Source organism: Nicotiana tabacum, chromosome 8 (assembly GCF_000715075.1).
Source record: "Nicotiana tabacum cultivar K326 chromosome 8, ASM71507v2, whole genome shotgun sequence".
NCBI classification, from domain to species: Eukaryota; Viridiplantae; Streptophyta; class Magnoliopsida; order Solanales; family Solanaceae; genus Nicotiana; species Nicotiana tabacum.
In genome coordinates this window covers 191,494,003-191,518,334 of record NC_134087.1, presented here as the reverse complement: position 1 = coordinate 191,518,334, position 24,332 = coordinate 191,494,003, and the positions used below count along the sequence as shown (strand labels likewise).

At 34.0% G+C, this 24,332-nt stretch overlaps 2 protein-coding genes across 2 annotated transcripts; both read left to right on the top strand.

Moving 5' to 3' along the window:
- Positions 1 to 6,167: 6,167 nt before the first annotated feature.
- On the top strand, positions 6,168 to 7,708 carry LOC107772308 (peroxidase 27-like). The gene is made up of 4 exons (XM_075218855.1): positions 6,168 to 6,432; positions 6,528 to 6,716; positions 6,807 to 6,972; positions 7,091 to 7,708. The coding sequence occupies exons 1-4, from the start codon at positions 6,220 to 6,222 to the stop codon at positions 7,495 to 7,497; spliced, it is 975 nt and encodes a 324-aa protein (XP_075074956.1). The 5' UTR covers positions 6,168 to 6,219; the 3' UTR covers positions 7,498 to 7,708.
- A 12,853-nt stretch (positions 7,709 to 20,561) lies between these two features.
- Positions 20,562 to 22,121, top strand: LOC107818912 (peroxidase 27-like). Its single transcript, XM_016644989.2, has 4 exons — positions 20,562 to 20,843; positions 20,939 to 21,127; positions 21,218 to 21,383; positions 21,502 to 22,121. The coding sequence occupies exons 1-4, from the start codon at positions 20,631 to 20,633 to the stop codon at positions 21,906 to 21,908; spliced, it is 975 nt and encodes a 324-aa protein (XP_016500475.2). The 5' UTR covers positions 20,562 to 20,630; the 3' UTR covers positions 21,909 to 22,121.
- The last annotated feature ends 2,211 nt before the right edge of the window (positions 22,122 to 24,332 follow it).

Below are 24,332 nucleotides of genomic sequence, written 5' to 3'. Positions count from 1 at the left end.
TCATATCCTAAAGGTTCAACTCATATCGTAAAAAGTTCAAGTCATATCGTAAAATTTCAATTTATATCGTACAAGTTCAATTCACAAGAACAAAACCTAAAAACTAAAAGTTCATCAATTCTTATCCTACGAGTTTAAACATAAACTAAAAGTTCAATTTATATCCTAAAGGTTCAATTCATATCCACAAAAGTTCAAGTCATATCCTAAAATTTCTATTTATATCCTAAAAATTCAACTCATATCCTAAAAGTTTCAATTTATATCCTACAAGTTTAATTCACAAGAACAAAACCTAAAAACTAAAAGTTATATTCATATCCTACGAGTTTAAACATAAACTAAAAGTTCAAGTCATATCCTAAAGGTTCAATACATATGCTAAAGGTTCAATTTATTTCCTAAAAGTTCAACTCATATCCTAAAAGTTTCAATTCATATCCTAAAAAGTTCAAGTCATACATAAAAGCTTCAATTTATATCCTACAAGTTCAATTCACAAGAACAAAACCTAAAAACTAAAAGTTATATTCATATCTTACGAGTTTAAACATAAACTAAAACATCAAGTCATATCCTAAAGGTTCAATACATATCCCAAAGGTTCAATTTATTTCCTAAAAGTTCAACTCATATCCTAAAAGTTTCAACTCATATCGTAAAAAGCTCAAGTCATACATAAAAACTTCAATTTATATCGTATATTTGTATCATACGAGTTTAAACTTAAACTAAAAGTTCAAATTTATATCCTAAAAGTGGGCGACTCGTTGTACTCAAACAAGAGCCACGCAACGATTCGCTTAAGGCCTTAAACATTAACATTGTCTTGAACTTTAAGAGAAAATCCAAATATACTATCATGTGTCTATATTAAATATCTACCTATAAACTAATCAAGATTAAACTAAAAGTTCAATTTATACCCTAATATATATCTACCTATGAATCAAGTCTTTGACGTTAAATTAGTATCTATTGCTTACTAAAATATTGAAGGAGAAATACTCAATAAAGCCTAGCCTAAATATTCAATCCATACCCTAAACCCTAGATTTCTATAAAATGTTAAATAATGATAAATATAATCTAAACTCTAGGTTTCTATAAAATACAATGTTAAATAATCAATTGAAACACTAATTCTAGGTTGAAACAATAAACAATTGAAACACTAATTGAAACCCTAGGTTTGTAATTCTAACCTTGAATTTTTAGGAGGTGGAGAAGGAGAGACGCAACAGCGGCAGAGGCGACGGCGACGACAACGACGGCAGCTGAGCGGTGGTCGTTGGTGGCGTAGGTGGGGCCTGGTGGTGGGAGTTGGAAGGGGGGTGGGGTTTGAGTGTGAGAGAGAAAAGAGGGATTTTGGGAATTTTTTAGAAAGAATGGGAGGGGATCCCGGTTTTGAGAGTTATGTAATTAAAATAGCGACCAACGTTGGTCGCTATTTTGGTGGGTAAAACAGTTTTGAATTTTTAGACATAGCGACCAACTTTGGTCGCTATATTCTGACCGTTTGACCAAAATAGCGACCAAAGTTGGTCGCTATTTCAAAAAATATATATATATATAAGCTATATTCGATACGGTATTACCTCATACACTTATACTTAGTGCATAGTATAGCGTTAGTACACTTATACTTAGTGCATAATATAGCGTAAGTATATATATTGTATATATATAAGCTGTATTCGATACGGTATTACCTCATACACTTATACTTAGTGCATAGTATAGCGTAAGTACATATATTATATATATATAAGCTGTATTCGATACGGTATTACCTAGTACACTTATACTTAGTGCATAATATAGCGTAAGTATATATATTGTATATATATATATATATATATATATATATATATATATATATATATATATATATATATATATATTATATAATATATATATATAAGCTATATTCGATACGGTATTACCTCATACACTTATACTTAGTGCATAGTATAGCGTAAGTACATATATTATATATATATAAGCTATATTCGATACGGTATTACCTCATACACTTATACTTAGTGCATAGTATAGCGTAAGTACATATATTATATATATATAAGTTGTATTCGATACGGTATTACCTAGTACACTTATACTTAGTGCATAATATAGCGTAAGTATATATATTGTATATATATAAGCTGTATTCGATACGGTATTACCTCATACACTTATACTTAGTGCATAGTATAGCGTAAGTACATATATTATATATATATAAGCTGTATTCGATACGGTATTACCTAGTACACTTATACTTAGTGCATAATATAGCGTAAGTATATATATTGTATATATATAAGCTGTATTCGATACGGTATTACCTCATACACTTATAGTTAGTGCATAGTATAGCGTAAGTACATATATATTATATATATATAAGCTATATTCGATACGGTATTACCTAATACACTTATACTTAGTGCATAGTATAGCGTAAGTATATATATATTGTATATATATAAGCTGTATTCGATACGGTATTACCTAATACACTTATAGTTAGTGCATAGTATAGCGTAAGTACATATTATATATATATATAAGCTGTATTCTATATATATATATATATAAGCTGTATTCGATACGGTATTACCTCATACACTTATACTTAGTGCATAGTATAGCGTGAGTACATATATTATATATATATATAAGCTATATTCGATACGGTATTACCTCATACACTTATACTTAGTGCATAGTATAGCGTAAGTACATATATTATATATATAAGCTGTATTCGATACGGTATTACCTCATACACTTATACTTAGTGCATATTATAGCGTAAGTACATACATACATATATATATATATATATATATATAAGTACATATTATATATATATATATATAAGCTGTATTCGATACGGTATTACCTAATACACTTATAGTTAGTGCATAGTATAGCGTAAGTACATATATTATATATATATATATATATATATATATATATATATATAAGTTGTATTCGATACGGTATTACCTCATACACTTATACTTAGTGTATAGTATAGCGTAAGTACATATATTATATATATAAGCTGTATTCGATACGTTATTACCTCATACACTTATACTTAGTGCATAGTATAGCGTAAGTACATATATTGTATATGTAGACACACACGCCCGCTTCGTAGTATTATTCATCCCTTGTATTACAAAATTATTAACGACTTACATTTATATTATTTACATAGTAAACACAAAAGTAATTTTTAAATTTGACCATATAGAGACCAACTTTGGTCGTTAACTTTAAATGAATTTAATTTAGCGACCAAAGTTGGTCACTAAATGTACATGAATTTAAATTAGAGACCAAATTTGGTCACTAAAATTTAATCAGATTTATTTATATTTTATATAATATTTAAATTAATAATAAAAATTGTTAAACGTTAGAACTGGGTCCCACATTGGCGACCAACTTTGGTCGCTAAATTTTGAATTATATTTATTTATATTTTATAAATTTTTTACATAAATATATATTTATTAAAATATTATAACTGGGTCCCACTTTAGCGACCAAAGTTGGTCGCTATCTTCTTATCCTTCAGTTAGCGACCAACTTTGGTCGCAAGTTTTAAATTATATATATTTATATTTTATAAGTTTTATAAAATAATAATAAAATTATTAAAAAAAATTGTGTGGGTCCCACTTTTGCGACCAACATTGGTCGCTAAACTCTGTATCTTTGACCAAGCAAGTCTGACCAGTCCAGTCAACAGTTTGACTAAATTTGCGTCCAAATAGCGACCAACTATGGTCGCTAAATTATTTCAAATATTTTTTTTTATTATTTTCGGTAGTTTGGCGACCAACTTTGGTCGCAAAAGACCAAATTTGGTCGCCAATATTTGGTCGCTTTTTGGCCGAATTCTAGTAGTGAACATACCAACTCAGCTCTATCCGTATATACTACCTAAACAGCGCGTTCTTTATATTACAGCGCTATCTTCAAATATTTAAGTTGTACTTAAACCAAGAACTTTATCATAGAACTCTACAGTACTTAAGCTGCATATTGTTTCTTAACTTCAGTATGTATTATAGTCGATCACAGTTTTATTTTTCCAAATTTTAACTTGATAGAGTTGTAATTCTAGAACTCCTCTACTATGCTCCCTTTTTCGGTGTGAGATCTTTTGGAGAAACTCACGCAGATTTGGCTCAAACGAATAATAATACACTTTTGGTTGCCGTGATTATGAAAATATTTCCGGTACAAAAGTCGGTATCATCATTTTATTTTGGGAAAATGCATAAGTACCCCCTCAACGTATGACCGAAGTTGCAACTACACATATTTTCTTTACGGGAATCCTATTACCCCTCCAATCTATTCTAAAATGGAATAAATATCTCCTTGAAATGTCATAACCAGATGTTTCTTGGGAGGTGAAACATGCTCGCATGCCATATATATATTTTGTTACTCTTTTTTTTTCCCTCTCATTATGTTTCTTATTTTGATCTATTATTCTATCCTTTTATGACTAGTAGCAACATGACAACAATGAAATCCAAAATTTTAATTCTCCAATATTGATTTCGGTCAAAAAAATATTCACGTAATGATAATTTCTTTGGTCGTCGTTGCTGCCGAATTTTTAAGAAAAGTATTGTATATTTTCGAAAAGAAAGGAAAAAAATATTTGTTTAAGTTAGTCATAATTAATTAAGTGTAATAAAAAGATAATACGTGTACATATAATCAAAATTTAAATTTATTTTCTTGCTAATGCAAAGATAAGAATAAATTCATAAAAGTTTAAGGAAAAAATACAAATCTAAAATTAATTTTTTTTTAAAGGAATAGTGTTGTAAATGGAGCTCGATGCCTTTTAATGGTGGTTGTCATCTTGGAAAGAAGGAAAAAAAGTGTAAAAGACAAAAAGATTAAGAAAAAGACAAGAAAAAGAAAAAGACCAGCAAGTAAATTGTGGGTTTCTCACTCTCTTTGAGAGAGTGAAACACACACTTTGCCACGTCATCATTTAAGGTGGCAATAATTTCATTTTATAATAATTTATGGGGTAATAGGATCCTCAAAAAGAAAAGGTGTGTAGTTGGAACTTCTGTCATAGATTGAAGAGATATTTATGCATTTTTCCTTTTATTTTCTATATAAGTAAACATATAACTAATACTAATAATATGATTTTATACTGGAATCTTGGTACCGTTGTGAGATAACAATCCAACGATTAGTTATACCTGGATACAAACAAGTAAAATGGATCGCAATAAATTTCCCTTATTCAACAAAAGTTATTTAAGGTGGGCAAGTTTAAAATTGAAAATAAAAGTTTATCCAGCTAAGCTTATTTACTTTAAAATTAAACACAAGTTTTAGATTATCCATGTTGGGATCGAATCCAGGCGAAATGCGGAAGCAAACCTTGGTAACAATAAATTAGACGACGCAATAAAGTATATTAAAGAGGCATAATGTTTTAATATGGTTTGTCAATTGACCTACTATATCAACCTACTAATAATTAAAAAAAAAATTATTTACGAGTTACAAGAGAATGAATTCTCACACTAAACAAGACTCTTTGAAAGACTACATTGTGAATGCTATTATATTCTTATGCATGAAGGAGAGATTCCCAGTTTATATAGGACACGATCTTTTCCTATAAGTAAGGATCTGTTAAATATGGGAAATATCTATATTTTCCTTTAACGAAAAACAAAAATCAATTATAGGAAACTCTTTTCCCTATCTTCGCGGAAAGGTAAAATCCAATATGGTAAGAAAATCACGGTAAACCCTAACATGAATGGTTGACATGGTTGATAGTCTGCTGAATCTTCTTTCAGAATAGTAACAAATCAACCATACAACAGTGGCAAGAAAAATTATAGAAGTTTGTCGTTCTCTTTCTCCTTTCTGTTCTCTGGTTGTTTTGTTTTCTGGTAATCAGTCCATTTCGCATACATTAGCAATAATAACATTAAAAAATGCTTCACTTAGAAGGTGCTAACTACTAAATTTTAAAATCAACTTTCCATTACTACAGCTCGGCCAACTTTAACAAATCAAATTAAAGGATTTTTATATCGCAATCATCTTCCTATTTAAAGGACATGTATTTGAGTGTCCCAATCATCACTTCAAGCAAGAAAGTACATTGAGATATTCATCATCCTTTGTCCAAAAAAGATAATGGCAACATTAAAGTTTCTTTCATTTCTCATTCTTCAAATTTTTTGCATAATAGAGGTTGCTAATTCCCAAGGTGTAGAAGTAGGGTTCTACAAGAAAACATGTCCAAATGTGGAAGCAATTGTCAAACAGACAACAGCTCACTACATTTCTCGTGCTCCAACCCTAGCTGCTCCTTTGTTGAGAATGCATTTTCATGATTGTTTTGTTAGGGTAATCACCATGTTTTTATGCCTTATTTATCATATTCCTATGTTTTTTTAAACATTTTTCACGTAATGCACTAAAAAAATCATTTAATCATGCAGGGATGTGATGGTTCAGTGCTACTGAATTCAACAAAAGGTAACCAAGCTGAGAAAGATGCAATTCCAAACCAAAGCCTAAGGGGATTCCAAGTAATTGATGCTGCTAAATCTGCTTTAGAGCAAGAGTGTCCTGGCATTGTGTCTTGCTCTGATATTTTAGCCTTAGCAGCCCGTGATGCTGTTGAACTGGTAACTAATTACTATAGTACATTTGGTCCTATTTGTTAGCATTTCAAATATAATTTTTCTTTGAACATTATATATTATGGGTTGTTTCAGATTAATGGACCAACTTGGGCAGTTCCCTTGGGAAGAAGAGATGGGAGAGTTTCAATTCTCTTAGATGCCTTAAAGAATTTGCCAACTCCTTTTGATAACTTCACTACTCTTAAAACAACATTTGGCTCCTTGGGCTTAAATGTAAAAGACCTTGCTGTTTTATCAGGTAAAATTGATATTTTATTGTGAAACAACTCCATGTGGAAGAGTTACATTAATTCAAGAATCTCAAAAATCTATAACATATATTTATATTCTCTTATTTTCTCCTTGTTTATTCGTAGGAGGACACACTATTGGAATGTCACATTGTTTTTCCTTCTCAAGTCGTATGTACAATTTCACTGGCAAAGGTGATACAGACCCAAAGATGGATCAGAACTACATAGGTCGTTTGAAGATCAAATGCAAGCCAGGAGATGTGACCACCATCGTCGAAATGGACCCTGGAAGTTTTAAGAGTTTCGACACTGACTATTACACCATGGTTAGCAAAAGAAGAGGGTTGTTCGCATCTGATGCAGCCCTTCTTACTGATAGTCAAACAAAAGCTTATGTCTTGTCCCAGCTAAATCCCTATGCATCCACTTTCTTCAAGGATTTTGGAGAATCAATGATAAAGATGGGCAAAATTGGCGTCCTTACTGGGAAAGCAGGCGAAATCAGAAAACACTGCGCCTTTAGAAACTAAAGGAATTTTTATAAGCTATTTCCCTTGCAAAATTCTAGTCATTTCGTACTGTTATCCTTAACGGAGTTTCTGTTGTGAGTACTCATTTTTCTATTTTGAATAGCTCATATGTAAGGTGTATCTTTTTGGTGGTAAACTTATTGTGTTGTAAGTTTGTAATTCAGTTCATTAAGCATGAAGCTAATAAAAATGTTGCTTTAATTTGCTTTTACTAGCATGCGTGATTAGAATTCCCATTTTGTTTTACTGTTAAGCTATTAGGACGATGAGCTTTATCACAAATTAAAATTTATTCATAACATTCCTAGTAAGATGTTTTCACATAAGTATAAAATAGAAGAGACCGCGTGTAGATTGTATGACACAAATGTTTAACCAAAAATTTGAATTTCGGTCAAAGCTTGTTTTAAGAAGAACTCGGGTTACTGATAATGAAGTAGAAATAGAAATAACTGGTGTAAATAATAGCTGAATGGAAAGCAAAGTAAATCAGTATATTCCAATAGTATTTTGTGCCCTTACAAATGTCCATTCCTCACTTTTATAGTTATTTCTAAGTAATACGTTTTTCTCCTTTCATAATGGTGTCATTATGGACAATTAATGACATTTAATGTAACGTTATAATTGTCAATCGTAACTGTTTCGATACAGATTCTATAATATTTTCCGTAATTAATGACTATTAATTACCAATAATACGTATCTATACCCCTTTTGCTATTTAGGTTCATTCTTCCGATGCCTCTTCAGAATATTAAGAGGTTCGAGCACCTATCCCTTTTGGATTTCTTGGATCTTTGCTTGTGCCTGCTAAAGCTCGTGCCTCTTCAACTATTCTTCACCAACTATCATTCTTTTACCACTCCACGTGTCATGACATGTCACCACATAATTAATTCGATACATTAACTTGATTTTTCCCAATACAGATAGTTCCCCCACTTACCATTTATTCATCAATAGAATATTTGGGAAGTGATTTTATTAAAGTGGGTATTTTTGCCGCCATTATACCTTCTCTGGAACTGACGCTTCATATGTCACTTCCATTTAATGGTCGTGACGCGTGGCATCTTCTAATTGGTTCTGCAACTTTTCATCGTCTTTTAGGGCTTTTTTGCGGCTTCATCAATTACGAAGCGACAGTTTCCATCATGACGTTTCCATCATTACACCTTTTTCTTTGACAGTTGCTTCTGAGTATAAATATAGCTTTTGTCTTTGTCTTTCTCATAAAAAGTTTCATATCTTAGAATATTCGCTCTTGTTTTCTTCTTCCTCGTACTGCCATGTCTTCTTCAAACCTTAATCCTCGAAGAGTCCCCATTGTTGATGATCTTCCTCTTGCTCTTGTTAGAAGCAGAAGAGGAGGAAGACTACATAGTTTAGGGTCTTCATCTATACGGGGTACTTCTTTACCTCTAGTGAGTTCTACTCCTCCTTCTAGAACTAGGGGTTCTCTTTCCCATAGACCTTCATCTAGAAGTAAAGATTCTAATGAACCCGTTCATGAGCCTTTAGTAGATGAAATTGTCCCTGCTGAACTATCTTTTTACACTAATAGAGAATCGATTATAAACCAATTTTCTTCTATGTCTTCTTTAGGTCGTGCTGATATTTATCCTTCTTAAATCACCGAAGGTCTGATCTCTGTTGTTCGTAGGGATTGCGGAGACCTGATTTCCTTATTATAATTCCTAATGTGAACCAAAGAATTACATCTTACTTGGCCGGGTTTTCTTTTGTGTATACATATCCCTTTACGCTGAATTTTAAACCCCCTCATTGATCCTGTTATCATTGAATTCTGTCGTTTTTTCGACGTTTGTTTAGGACAGATTTTCCCCATTGTGTGGAGGGTTATTGCTTGTTTAAGGCATTTAACAAGGTTGGCTAATTTGCCTTTTGCTTTCTTCCATTTGATTCATCTCTACTCCCCTAAGCTTTTCTGTCATAGGATTTTCATTTTAGTGGCGAGAAGTAAGAGAGTGTTAGTTAGCTCAGAGGATGATAAAGACCGTGGCTGGTATGCCAGGTTTGTTGCTGCCCCCACTGTTGGTTTAGTTATGACGACCCGGCCGGTCGTCTTAAGAATTTACGCCCCAATCCCCTAATAACTGCTTTCCCCAAGTTTATTTCTGCTAATTTGATTTGGCGGAATGTTCAGTTTTGAGTTTTGGAGAGTTTTGGGACACTTAGTCCCTAAATGAGAGCTTAAGTGTTGGAAAGTTGACCGTAGTTGGAATAGTGCGAAGACGGACTCGGAATGGAAACCCGATGGTTCTGTTAGCTTCGTGGGGTGATTTGGGGCTTAGAGGCGTGTTCGGATGTGTTTTGGAGGTCCGTAGTTAATTTAGGCTTGAAATGCCTAAAGTTGAATTTTTGGAGTTTTCGGTCCGATAGTGAGATTTGGTTCGAGGGTCAGAATGGAATTCCGGAAGTTGGAGTAGCTTTGTAGGGTTGAATGTGGCGTGTGTGCAAAATTTCAGGTCATTCGGACGAAGTTTGATAGACTTTTTGATCGAAAGCGTATTTTCAAAAATTTAGAGTTCTTAGGCTTAAATCCTTGGTTAATTCGAGGTTTCGATGTTGTTTTAGGTGTTTTAAGGATTAGTACAAGTTTGGATAGTGGTTTGTGACTTGTTGGTTTCTTTGGTTGAGGTCCCGGGGGCCTCGGGATGATTTCGGATAGTTGACGGAAGGATTTTTGAAGTTAAGAAATACTTACTCCCTCTATTTTAGAAAGAATAAACCTATATAGGTTTTCTTTGAGTATATTTTTTAAAATAATTTTTAAATATTTTGAATTGTTAACTATTGTAACTTATATATAATACTTGTAAATTTTTATTTTAAAAAAACTAAAGAATCTATATCTGAATTCCCATCAAAATTTTGTCAATTTGACCTCCGAAAATGTTCAAATAAATTGAAACATAGTATATAATATAGTTTCTATTGAATTATTATATATTGATAAAAGTAAGAAAGTTGACTTTTGTAATTTTGTCATGTTAAGTATCTTTGTCTTTGTCACTTTCATTCAATCTTCGCGATGATGACTTAGTAAATTATATAAAGGAGATTTGGAAGGTAGAAACATGTGCTAGAAGCGAGAATATAAGCAGCATAATCTTTTAAATCCAAAACTCCAGAAGCAACCCCTTAGAATTTTCTTGGATGATTTTTCAGATATTAATTTTTAAAGTTGTCGATTGAAATATAATCAGCATTTATAAAGTAATTGAAACATAATTATAACTTAAAGAAGCGATAAAAAAATAATTGTATTGGAGAGTTTTTGTTTGATAGGTGACTATACTTTTGAGAATGAAGAATAAAACGGGGGAAAAAGTAGAAAAAACAAAAAGGTGCAAGTGTTAGATACATTAGTATGATTGGTCTCGAGTAATTCAAAAATGACATTTCGAATATCTACACGTTTGTCCATAACATTTTTTTTTCCGATTTTTTGTTTTAAAAATGTGTTTGTCCATGAAAATTGTAAGTTTTTTGAGATTTTTTGAAGATGAGTTTTTTCAAAAACTATTTTTTTTTAAAAAAAAATATGTCCAAACGCCTAGTAAGTATCATACGGCGAAGATATTTTTTCACATGCTTGTGATCAGAACACAATGAATGTATTTTACTTGTATAAGTTTAAAACTTTATGACAGTACATACATCAAATCAAATTTTCTTAGAGTTCATGTGACTTTTTTCCTAATTTGTCGTGTTTTTAAGTGGTGATTATTTTTTTTAATACTTTTACAAACGCTGATTATATTGTATACAACCACCCTGTAAGTGATAGCATGGTTACTATTTTTACAATTTTCTATCAGTAACTACTCAATTGGAGAACAAACTAGCTAGTTTTGGACGATATAAGAATAACGAGAATCAGGCCTAACATCCGTAACCACCCAATTGAAGAATAGGAAGTTAGTGAATAATTTTTTCCTCAACTCTATCCAACATCATCTAATTAAATTGGTTTAATACACAATTATTATGGTCTAACAAGCCCTCTTTTTAATTATGATTTAGGACCTAACTCAACCAAAAAAACTAGCTCGAGTGGAGAAACTTGTTTACACGGGACCAAGGGAGTGATTTGCAGATTCCCCTAATGTATTTGACAGAAAAATTTGAGATTTTCATTTTTCTCCTATCAGCCAAAGGTGATGTGTGCGTGAGAAAGAACAGAGGCGGATGTAGTTCTTTATATATAAGTTCATCCAAATTCAATAACTTTAATAGACTTAAATTTTGTATTGATGCTAAAAAATTTACTAAGTAAATATAAATAACAATTTTGAATCCAATAAATCAAATGACTGTGGCAGAGTTCCGAACTCAAACTCATAATGTTCATATTTTGAATCCGCATCTGAGAGAGTTAGTAAAAACGCATGTGTTAATCTTTGAAACTTAACAAAATTTATTATTGGCAATAAATTTTTAAGTGCTAAAAATTAACTGCAATCACAAAAATATATGAAAAGAAATAATTTTTATTGATGAATCTTTGTGGGTACAATTCTGTTTGTTCCCTTGATTCTTCCTAGATTTAAATTATTTTCCAGGAATGTTTGATCTCCATGAAAATGAAGAAAATCACATCTGCGGCTTTGTGAAAGACAATATTTGATGTCTTTAATCTTTGTGAATATTCCATGTATTTACGGAATTTCGAGATGATCTCAATTTTTAAGATTCTTTTTTAAGGAAATATGTAACCTGTTTTATATGAGTTATCTAGAGTTAGGTAGAAGTAGTAGCCTCCAAGCAGCCCTAATATACTCCTAGTACAAGATTCGTCTTGTAGTATCTTGAATTTAGTCCAAATATCGTATGAGCTTAATTCATTAAAATTTCGATGTCTACGCTTACAAACTAAATTGTTTATAGCAAAAAGAAATAATTAGCATATATAACTAACTGACAACTAAAGGAATAATACACCGGCTCTACTCTATCCATACGCACTACCTAAACAGCCCGTTCTTTGTATCAACAGCTTTATTATATTAATCTTCAAATATACTATTTATTTTATAGCTAAGCAAGACTTAATTATAGGACTCAACACTTCAAGGGTTGCTAACTTGAATCTGTATTATATTAGTCACTTTCTGGTTTCAATCCTGAGTTTATTTGTCTTCTTATTTCGTCCATGTATATCAGCATATTTTACCAGTTTTAATGGGCTAAGCAATGTTGAAAAATAAATCAAATTGAAAAAAAAGAAGAAGAGAGCATTGAATTAGGATTAGTACCCACTACACAATTAGTATGGTCCAACATGCCCTCTTATTCAACCATGCTCTTGGATTTGAAGGATTGAAATAATAATCAATGGTGGTTTTCATCTCGCTTTACCAATTCAATTCGGATGTGCAATCGTGTAAAAAAAAAATTAACGTTGGATTAGATGTGGACCTAGGATTTTAACTCAACCGGGATACTAGTATTCTGCTCAATCGGTGACCCTAAAGGTTTTAGTATTCAAGATGTCAAGTTATTTAAATTAATCATTTTTAAGGTATACATATATAAATATATAAAATTTCTATCAAAGTTTACGGGGTCTGGCAATGGTGAATTTATATTAGTATTAATTATGTGTTTACGTGAATCCAATAATTTTACACGTGTATTTTATTTGGAGGCACATTAACTGTCCATCTTTCAACTTAATACTGTGTGATAATTAATGTGGCTTATATTGTGCATTTCTGCGTGTATATGATATGACTCCAAACTCTATATATGTACTGAGAAATCACTAAATATGTATATATAATAAATATCAGAACTTATGAACTTTAAATTCAGAATCTATAAACTTTAAATCTTAGACGCGATCGCCTCCAAATGGTAGCATATATGATTAGAACCATACTAATTTCCAAGGGGCCGAGGGAGTGGGTTGTATATTCTCCTGCTGCATTTGAAAGCAAATAATTTATAAAAAGGTCAATGCTACTAAACTTGATATTCGGATTACTTAATATCAAGCTTATAAAACATGTCAGACATTTGTTTATTAACTATTTTTCTACCTGTTTCAAGTAAATTGTCTCCCACTGTTATCACCAGTATTTCAGAAATATTTGTTAACATAAAAAGTTACACTTTTTTCTCTATAAGAAAGATAAAAAGATAAAAGAAAAGAATTTCATACCAACTAAGAGGTGTTATGTGTGTGAGAGAAAGAAAATAATACGCGCCGTTTTTAGGTGCAGAGTTTTTAAAAGACAAAATACATAAACGTCTTTGTCCTCAATGACCAGTTGGACACCTCAACTGAGCTCATTTTAAGTTAGACACTTTGTTCATTCAGATATAATAACGTTTACTACCCAACTCTAGAAATAAAGGAAGCCTTTTGTCATGTAATATAAATCAAATATACGCAAAGTAGCAAAATTAATTATCGTTTTAAATGGGTGGAAGCAAGTGATGATGGACTATAATTACGTGTTTTAGTTGATTATTACACTCTAATTTACTGTACTTTAGTTGAGTTTGCGCTTTAATCGCTAGTGTTTTGCACTAATTATGTGTTTTATGCCTTGTAGGTGTGATTCCGAGCTATATAGATGTTATAGAATGAATTTAAGTGATTTGAAGCTTTGAAGTCTGAGTAAAAGCTCAAGGAATTAAGCCGGGATCTGTGTTCGGGGGTCAAATTTGATAGTTGAGAACAAACGAAGACTCGATGAGGCATATTGCGCACTGTCTAGTAAAATGCACATAACTCTTTACTCAGAACTCCAATTTAGCTCCATAATATATGGTTGGAAACATAACCCAAAGGGCTACAACTTTCATGTTTTGCGTTTGTCTAAATTCCAAACGAAACAGGATGAATAACCGCGGTTTCACCGCAACCGCGGCAGAACCGCGGCAGAGTGCAGACGCAGACAATTGAAGAATCAGAGGCCATGTTTGGCCGCGGTTTGACCGCGACCGTGGTAGAACCGTGGCAGGAGGCGGAAATTTCAGGGACTAAAGTGCAAAATACGGGATTTTTAGCCCAAAACCCTATTTTAAAACTAGACTTCGCCCAAGAGAGGCATGTATTGTTTTGGAGAGTATTTTTGGAAGAAGAACAAGTGTGAGAAATCACCCAAAACATCTTGGTTTCTTCTTCTCTTTATTTTTCTTGCAAGTTTTATGATGAATATTGTCTTAGTTTATTTACCCATAGTTATGAGTAGCTAAATCTTTTGTCTAAGGTTTTGATGGAACCTATTTGGGGATGAACTTCTTGTTTATGTGAATATAAATTGTTAGTCTCAATCTTTATTTGTTCAACTTTGTGAATGTTGTAGTTAATTGACAGGATCCTCAATTAGTTGTGCCTATTTAGTGTGCATAAATCGGGAGAGAGTGCATATTTAGGTTATTGTTGAACAACACTACTCCCAAAGTATAAGAGGGATCTATAACTGCCGGTTTAAAGGCGGGATTAGGGATAACGAAGTCTTGGGTGCAATCTTAAGTGAACTGTGTTAATTAAAGCTAGCTAGTGTATCTCGGGAGAGTGCAATAGTATATTACTGTGATTACTCGGGAGAGATTTACGGTAAGAAAAGTGTTCATGATTGATAGAGGTGTGTTGGAAAATTTGTATGAAGCATAAACAGAAAGGATTCCATCAATAGGGGAAGTCATTACCTTAGCATTTTCTTATCATTATTTACAACCTTAGCATCCTTAGTTTACAACTGTTTATTTACGTGCAATTTTAGTTATTGAAGACACCATCAACTGTGATTCAAACGTTTGGGGAAATTGGTTCTCAAGAGTTTAGTAGTTCTAAAGATAGTTATTGATAGGTTAATTCTCTGTGGATTCGACCCTGGGCGTAATACTCGGGTTATATTTGCAACGTCCGCATTGTCCTTTTTATAAGGCATAGTTGGGCGTGATCAAATTTTGACGCCGTTACCGGGGAGTTGACGGAATTATCAATTACCATTGATAGAAATTCAAAAATTCTTAGTATGGTCAGTTTTCTCTATACCCAACTTGTGAATATTTGTGTAATTAATTTTTCTTACCTTAGTCTATTTTTATTGTTTGGGTCTTGTTTATTTTCTTAGTTTTGAAAAATGGCATCATATAATAAAAATTGGTGGGATGGTAGTTGTTCATACTGTGATGACCCTTGTCTTTATTATGGAGGACCACACTCGTGGCAAAATTGTTTAAATTTTCCCGGGGGTGTATTGTGCGCACAATCTCAAACCCATGAGTGGAGTATTCGTGATAAGTGTGGTTTTCAAAATGGTCATTGGGATGATTGTGTTGATTGGTCCTTCCCTTCCCCAAGCCCCCGCTATGATGATTCTATTGTTTTTGGTGAAAATGATAGGGCTAACGAATTGGAAGAAGTTGAGCATGGCCGAAAGGTAGAGTTCAAGCTCATGTTGGAGTGCTTACTTGAAGGAGGACACAAAGAACAAAGTGCTTTGGAGGAGCTTTTGGAAAATAGTCTCCAAAATTCCTTGGCACTTAATCAAAACCAAGAACTCTCAAATGCCCAAAATGAGAAAATAATGCTCATGTTGGAGACCATTCTTGAAAATGAGGAAGAATGTGAGCTAAAATTTGAAGAGTCAAGAATTGAACCTCCGCCAACCGACCCCATGAGTACCAATGATGCCGAGAAAAACATGGACTTAGAATCAACCGGCGTAAATAAAAATCTGGTTGAGAATGACTCTAGTCCGGGAGAAGAAGAGGATGTCAGAATAGAAAAATTACAAAATGAAGGTTTGAAGTCACATTCCAAGCATTTTTCAACATTAGAATTATATAGTGATATAAAAATTGAACTACATGAGTCCGTGAGGGACTGCGAGGAGGAAAGGCAACAACCATACATTTTACAATTTGAGGAAACAAAAAACCAAAATGGCATTCCTCACATGAGAGCCAAGAAGTGCAAAATGAAGAATTTAAGGCTCGGCTCGATAATCAACTTACCACCCCCTATCGCTCGTGGTCACAAGCTTGATTCCAAGCTAGGTGCACAGTTCATATCGTTCAAGTAGCGAAAAAAGTGGTAAAATTATTTGCGTCGTGCCGCGACTTTAAATCAAGCGCTTGTTGGGAGGCAACCTTATTTTATTTTATTTTTATTTATTATTGTATTATTCTTGTAGTGTAGATTTTTTATTTTTATGAACATGGAACACAAAGCCATTGGAAGGATGTAACAACAAACCATTGGTTGGAACTAAGTGTGAGGTACCCGCACGAAGGACCAAGATTGGGAGAAGTCTGAGTACCCCATGAGCTTCTAGTGCTTCGGCCTTTGGCCTACCAGGGAATTTCTTTTACCCTCTTATTAGTATGATGTGCATTGGGGACAATGCACAATTTTAAGTGTGGGGTGGGAGACTTGCCTTGATACTGTATTGTAGCGTACATAGACATGAAACATGTTGTAATATTGTATATGTGTTGTTGCGTATAGTTGACTGTACTCATATTAGGAGTAACTGACTTGGCCCAACGACGGACGCTTGTCGACGGGTCTCTTGAGGGTCAAAGTCGGATCTAAAAAAAAACAAAGGTACAGGACTCTTCTTGAGGACGGACCACTTGGACAGTACTCTTGAGGGAAGTAGTCCATGTAGCTTCTTTTTATTTTATTTTATTGTTCTTTTCTAGGTAGTGTAGTAATTCCCCCTTGGTTTTTCTTTAAACCACGGTTCTTTTCTAAGGGTTTTATTTAAACCGGGTGTAGTTAGTTTTTTGTGGGAGTAGGAGCCATTGTGTTGTGTTTTGAAGTGAAGCAATATCTCTTGACTTTGTTATGCCTTGAGAATAGTGAGTATTTTGGTTGTGACGCTTAGGCTCAGTTTTTGACTCTTGTAGAAGTACCTTAAATTGTATTATCTTAACTTTGCTCAACTGCTTTGACTAGAATGTCTTGATGAATCCAATCCTGAGTGAGTTATGTGCCATGTGTGTGTGAGGTTTGTTGTATTCTGTGCATTGCATTTGATGTCTAGAACTTGCCCTGTGTGTTTGCAAAGCGAAATAGTAGTTTTGTTCAGTCTTGGAAGTGATATAGGCGTTTCTTTGTTGAGCCAGATATGTATATTTTACCAGCCTAATTGTTATGTATCGTAGTTAACCCCTTTAAGCCTGTAATCTAGTTTCTTTGGCAACCACATTACAAGCCTTACCTATTTGTTTGAATTAACCATCTATTTGAACCATTGTAACCTCTCATGAGCACTTGAATTGTTATGAACTTTCTAAAAGTTAAAGTGTGGGGTGGTTGGTTTGGCTTTTGAGTGGAACCAATGAAATAAGGAGAAAGGTGCACTGATTTGAAAAGGCAAGAGCCACTTGAATTGAAAAAAAAAAGAAAAAAAAATATTCTTTGATAGTGGTGACTCTTGATATAATTGTGCTTAAATAATTTGGGAGTTGATGTATATTGATGTGAAGGTGGAGTTTGGTTTGACATATGTATGGGGTTTGAATGTTAAATTATATGTATTAAAGTGCTTAGGGAGGTGGAGTCACTCTTATATCTAAATGTATCCTACCCGTCCCGTAGCCTACATTACAACCAAATAAAGTCCTAATTGATCCTAGATTGAATGAGCTCAATTAGTGGAGTAGTACACTACGGGCAAGCTTATGGTGCATCTTTTGTGGCATATGAATATTATTTTTGAGAGTGAGTGAATTCTTTCTATCTTGAGTTCCCAAGTGTTCTTAAATTTTATTGTGTGGAACCACTCTTTTTTTTTTCTTTTTTTTTTGCGTAAGGGAATTTGATTCATGAAGGAAATGTAATGTCAGTGACCTCTATATTAGAGTAAGTGGGTGAGTTGTGAATAATGCGTGGTACTTGTAAGTCAAATCTTGAGGTGAAGATGTTACGCTTTTGTGCTTAGTCTATTTTAAATATTTTTGGTGTGATGAGTTAGGAAAATTGCTTTAAAAAGGTCGTGTCTATATAAAGTGTAGTTTGATTACTCGAGGAAGAGCAATGGTTTAAGTGTGGGGTGTTGATGATGGGCTATAATTGCGTGTTTTAGTTGATTATTACACTCTAATTTACTGCACTTTAGTTGGGTTTGCGCTTTAATCGCTAGTGTTTTGCACTAATTATGTGTTTTATGCCTTGTAGGTGTGATTCCGAGCTACATAGATGTTATGGAATGAATTTAAGTGATTTGAAGCTTTGAAGTCTGAGTAAAAGCTCAAGGAATTAAGCCGGGATCGTGTTCGGGGGTCAAATTTGATAGTTGAGAACAAACGAAGACTCGATGAAGCATATTGCGCACTGTCTAGTAAAATGCACATAACGTTTTACTCAGAACTCCATTTTGGCTTTATAATATATGGTTGGAAAGATAACGCAAAGGGCTACAACTTTCATGTTTTGCGTTTGTCCAAATTCCAAACGGAACAGGATGAAACACCGCGGTTTCACCGCGACCGCGGCAGAACCACGACAGAGTGCAGACGCAGACAATTGAAAAATCAGAGGCCATGTTTGGCCGCGGTTTGACCGCGACCGCGGTAGAACTGCGGCAGGAGGCGGAAATTTCAGGGACTAAAGTGAAAAATACGGGATTTTTAGCCCAAAACCCTATTTTAAATACTAGACTTCGCCCAAGAGAGGCATGTATTGTTTTGGAGAGTATTTTTGGAAGAAGAACAAGTGTGAGAGATCACCCAAAACATCTTGGTTTGTTCTTATCTTTATTTTTCTTGCAAGTTTTATGATGAATATTGTTTTAGTTTATTTACCCATAGTTATGAGTAGCTAAATCTTTTGTCTAAGGTTTTGATGGAACCTATTTGGGGATGAACTTCTTGTTTATGTGAACATAAATTGTTAGTCTCAATCTTTATTTGTTCAACTTTGTGAATGTTGTAGTTAATTGACAGGATCCTCAATTAGCTGTGCCTATTTAGTGTGCATAAATCGGGAGAGAGTGCATATTTAGGTTATTGTTGAACAACACTACTCCCAAAGTATAAGAGGGATCTATAACTGCCGGTTTAAAGGCGGGATTAGGGATAACGAAGTCTTGGGTGCAATCTTAAGTGAACTGTGTTAATTAAAGCTAGCTAGTGTATCTCGGGAGAGTGCAATAGTATATTACTGTGATTACTCGGGAGAGATTTACGGTAAGAAAAGTGTTCATGATTGATAGAGGTGTGTTGGGAAATTTGTATGAAGCATAAACAGAAGGGATTCCATCAATAAGGGAAGTCATTACCTTAGCATTTTCTTATCATTGTTTACAACCTTAGCATCCTTAGTTTACAGCTGTTTATTTACGTGCAATTTTAGTTATTGAAGACACCATCAACTGTGATTCAAACGTTTGGGGAAATTGGTTCTCAAGAGTTTAGTAGTTCTAAAAATAGTGATTGATAGGTTAATTCTCTGTGGATTTGACTCTGGGCAGAATGCTCAGGTTATATTTGCAATGTCTGCATTGTCCTTTTTATAAGACATAGTTGGACGTTATCAGCAAGAAAATGAAAATGCTCAGATTAAATAGTTCGAAAAAGGGTTTGAATTATATACAGTGCGATTGTAAAGACTTGATTACCTTGGGTGATTTCTTGTTTTCTAAAGGAAAAGGCTCGATCCTATCCGAAATTTCAAATATTCCAAATTCATCTGGGAGTAATCTACGTTCAACCAGCCTTAAATCTGACTTCTGCACTTAATGTATTCTTGCGTCGATGACACTTGATATGGTTGATAGATTCTTTAAAAAAAATATTTAACAAATCAACCACACAACAGTAGCATGATAAATTATTAAAGCTCTTCGTTGTCTTTTCCTTTTTGTTTTTTAATTACATTTTATTTTCTGGCGAGTCCATTTTGCATATATTAGCAACAATAATGACATTAAAAATTGCTTAGTTTAGAAGGTGCTAACTGCTAGTAAATATTAAAATAAACTTTCCAATACCAGCTCTACCATTTATACAAATCAAAGGATTGATATGATCACCATTTGCATCCTATTTAAAGGGCATGCATTTGTGTGTCCCAATCATCCCTTCAAGCAAGAAAGTACATTGAGATTTTCATCATCCTTTGTCCAAAAAAGATAATGGCAACATTTAAGTTTCTTACATTTCTTATTCTTCAGATTTTTTGCATCTTGAAGGGTGCTAATTCACAAGGAGTGGAAGTAGGGTTCTACAAGAAAACATGTCCAAATGTGGAAGCAATTGTCAAACAGACAACAGCTCACTACATTTCTCGTGCTCCAACCCTAGCTGCTCCTTTGTTGAGAATGCATTTTCATGATTGTTTTGTTAGGGTAATCACCATGTTTTTATGCCTTATTTATCATATTCCTATGTTTTTTTAAACATTTTTCACGTAATGCACTAAAAAAATCATTTAATCATGCAGGGATGTGATGGTTCAGTGCTACTGAATTCAACAAAAGGTAACCAAGCTGAGAAAGATGCAATTCCAAACCAAAGCCTAAGGGGATTCCAAGTAATTGATGCTGCTAAATCTGCTTTAGAGCAAGAGTGTCCTGGCATTGTGTCTTGCTCTGATATTTTAGCCTTAGCAGCCCGTGATGCTGTTGAACTGGTAACTAATTACTATAGTACATTTGGTCCTATTTGTTAGCATTTCAAATATAATTTTTCTTTGAACATTATATATTATGGGTTGTTTCAGATTAATGGACCAACTTGGGCAGTTCCCTTGGGAAGAAGAGATGGGAGAGTTTCAATTCTCTTAGATGCCTTAAAGAATTTGCCAACTCCTTTTGATAACTTCACTACTCTTAAAACAACATTTGGCTCCTTGGGCTTAAATGTAAAAGACCTTGCTGTTTTATCAGGTAAAATTGATATTTTATTGTGAAACAACTCCATGTGGAAGAGTTACATTAATTCAAGAATCTCAAAAATCTATAACATATATTTATATTCTCTTATTTTCTCCTTGTTTATTCGTAGGAGGACACACTATTGGAATGTCACATTGTTTTTCCTTCTCAAGTCGTTTGTACAATTTCACTGGCAAAGGTGATACAGACCCAAACATGGATCAGAACTACATAGGCCGTTTGAAGATCAAGTGCAAGCCAGGAGATGTGACCACCATCGTCGAGATGGACCCTGGAAGTTTCAAGAGTTTTGACACTGACTATTACACCATGGTTAGCAAAAGAAGAGGGTTGTTCGCATCTGATGCAGCTCTTCTCACAGATAGTCAAACAAAATCTTATGTCTTGTCCCAGCTAAATCCCTATACATCCACATTCTTCAAGGATTTCGGAGAATCAATGATAAAGATGGGCAAAATTGGGGTTCTTACTGGAAAAGCAGGCGAAATCAGAAAACATTGTGCCCTCAGAAACTAAGAGAAACTATTATAAGCCATTTCCCTTGCCAAATTTTAATCCTTTTTGTATTGTTATGTTTAATAATGGGATCTCTGTTGTGGATATTCTTTTCTTTTCTGATTAGTTTGTGGAACGTGATTTTATGGTGGTAAACCTTCATTGTATTGTAATTTTGTAATTCAGTTCGTTAAGCATGTAATGTAATTAATAAAATTATTTGTTTTTCTTTTACTAGCACGTATGATCAATAGAATTTTCTTTTTGTTTTACTTTTTTCAAATATGAGGGGATAAACTTTATCGCAAATATTATTCATAATATTCCGAAAGGTTGAACTAATGACAAAAACATCTATATTAATTAAAGTTGTATTGTGGGCCGGGCGCGGGCCTAAATGGGCTAAACAGGACGGGCCAAACGGGCCCGGGCTCTGGCGGTCCCGGGCTTAGCGGTCCTGGAGGGTGGAACCGGCCCATTACGGGCCTAAGCCCACATGGTCCTGGGCTAAATGGTTCGGGCCCACGGGGCTAAACAGGCCTAGTGTTCCGGGCTTTTTTTTTTTTTGAATTTTTTTTATCTAAAGCAATTTCTTGTAAATTATATATATATATATATATATATATATATATATATATGCTATATAAATTGCTTATATGTATATATATATATATATATATATATATTGTCACGACCCGGATTTCCCACCCTCGGGAGTCGTGATGGCACCTACTAATGTGAGCTAGGCAAACCAATCATTTAACTACTTATTTCATTACTCAATTATTTCTTTAAAACAAATATAAGACGATAACATGAAAACAGCGGAACTTGAAATAATTAAGCGGAAGATAACAATTAAATATATAAAATCTGCATCTACTAAAACTCTTAAAACCTAAAGCACCCAAAATCTGGTGTCACAGTGTCACAGATGGTCTAAGATTTACTACATACGAAGTCTGAAGAAAATGACAATACACTATTTCTGAATAAAAGGAAAATGAAACAGGAAATAGGTATAGAGGGAGAAGTTAGGGCCTGCGGACGCCTGCAGGTTTACCTTGGATCTCCGCGTGGACTGAAGGTAGCCTCCACACTACGGTCCAAAAGCTGCTCCGGGATCTGCACATAGTGCAGAGTGTAGTATCAGCACAACCGACCCCATGTGCTGGTAAGTGTCTAGCCTAACCTCGGCGAAGTAGTGACGAGGCTAGGACCAGACTACCAAATAAACATGTGCAGTTCAAATATATATACAGCCGGAAAAGAAGTACAGAAATAACCAGACAAAATGGGAGGGGGAGCATGCTCTGGGGGAGATAACAGTTTCGAGTAGAAAGACATCAAATAAACGAAAGAAACAACATAACTCGGATATCAACAAAGAATCAGAAAACAATAAATGCACGACATCGATGTCCAAATCCCCAATTTTTAAAAAACCTAGGTTGTACCCAAAACACCCAATTTCCCCCATGAAAATCATTGATTTGAGTTGAAATCATGTTAAAAGATGTTAAGGAGTGAAGAAAATTAGTTAGAAATTACTTACCAACGTTTTGGAGAAGAAAGGTTGTTTGAAAAATCGCCTCTTATATTTTTGGAGTTTTGAAAAATGAAAAATAACTAAAAATTCCGTCTAAATATACTACTCTCAGATGCCCTGTGCGGTTGTAGTCCAAACGCGAGGCGATGAAAATTGTGCTCGGAGGGAAGGCTATATGCTCTACCCTTATGCACGCCTCCAACCACGTTCAACCACAATGGGAGAGTTTCTTCCTCCGATGGCATGATTGACTGGCCTTGCTCATCGGTCGGCTGACTCCTAGCGAGCTCTTCCACTGCTTCTCTATACCGATTTTACATTAAAAGTGAAATTTAGTATATAAACAATTATTATTCATTATAAAAGAATTTTAAGTTAATATTGATCTTACATAAGCCTCCTCAGCCTGTGGCTCAACCCAAGCTTCTTCCCCGATTGTGACGACCCAACCCGTCGTCTCATGAGAACCGCTTCGTTTTTCCCATTTTATGCTTCTTCATGTTTCGTTATCGGTATTCGGTGTGTTAGAGTTAAATCGGATTGGTTTTGATAGGAAATGAGACACTTAGTCTCTTTAAGGAAGGCTTATTTTGGAAAAGTTAACCGGATGTTGACTATTGAGTTAGAGGGCTCGGATGTAATTTTCGGTGATTCGGTTAGCTTCGGCGATGATTTGTGACTTAGGAGTGTGACCAAAAGTAATTTTGGAGGTCCGGTGTAGAATTAGGCTTGAATTGGCGAAGTAGTATTTTGGCGACTTCCGATTGATAGGTGAGATTTTGATCCGAGGGTCGGAATGGAATTCCGAGAGCTGTTGTAGCTCCGTTAAGTGATTTGGGATATGTGTGCAAAATTTCAGGTCATTCGGACGTGATTTGGTTGGGTTTTTCATCGAA

Bases quoted from the DNA above. Each gene is read 5' to 3' on its own strand.
- LOC107818912 (XM_016644989.2), top strand. From the start codon at position 20,631: ATGGCAACATTTAAGTTTCTTACATTTCTTATTCTTCAGATTTTTTGC. The intron at 20,844-20,938 runs GTAATCACCATG...TTAATCATGCAG, and splicing joins TTCATGATTGTTTTGTTAGG to GGATGTGATGGTTCAGTGCT. The intron at 21,128-21,217 runs GTAACTAATTAC...GGGTTGTTTCAG, and splicing joins CCCGTGATGCTGTTGAACTG to ATTAATGGACCAACTTGGGC.
- LOC107772308 (XM_075218855.1), top strand. From the start codon at position 6,220: ATGGCAACATTAAAGTTTCTTTCATTTCTCATTCTTCAAATTTTTTGC. The intron at 6,433-6,527 runs GTAATCACCATG...TTAATCATGCAG, and splicing joins TTCATGATTGTTTTGTTAGG to GGATGTGATGGTTCAGTGCT. The intron at 6,717-6,806 runs GTAACTAATTAC...GGGTTGTTTCAG, and splicing joins CCCGTGATGCTGTTGAACTG to ATTAATGGACCAACTTGGGC.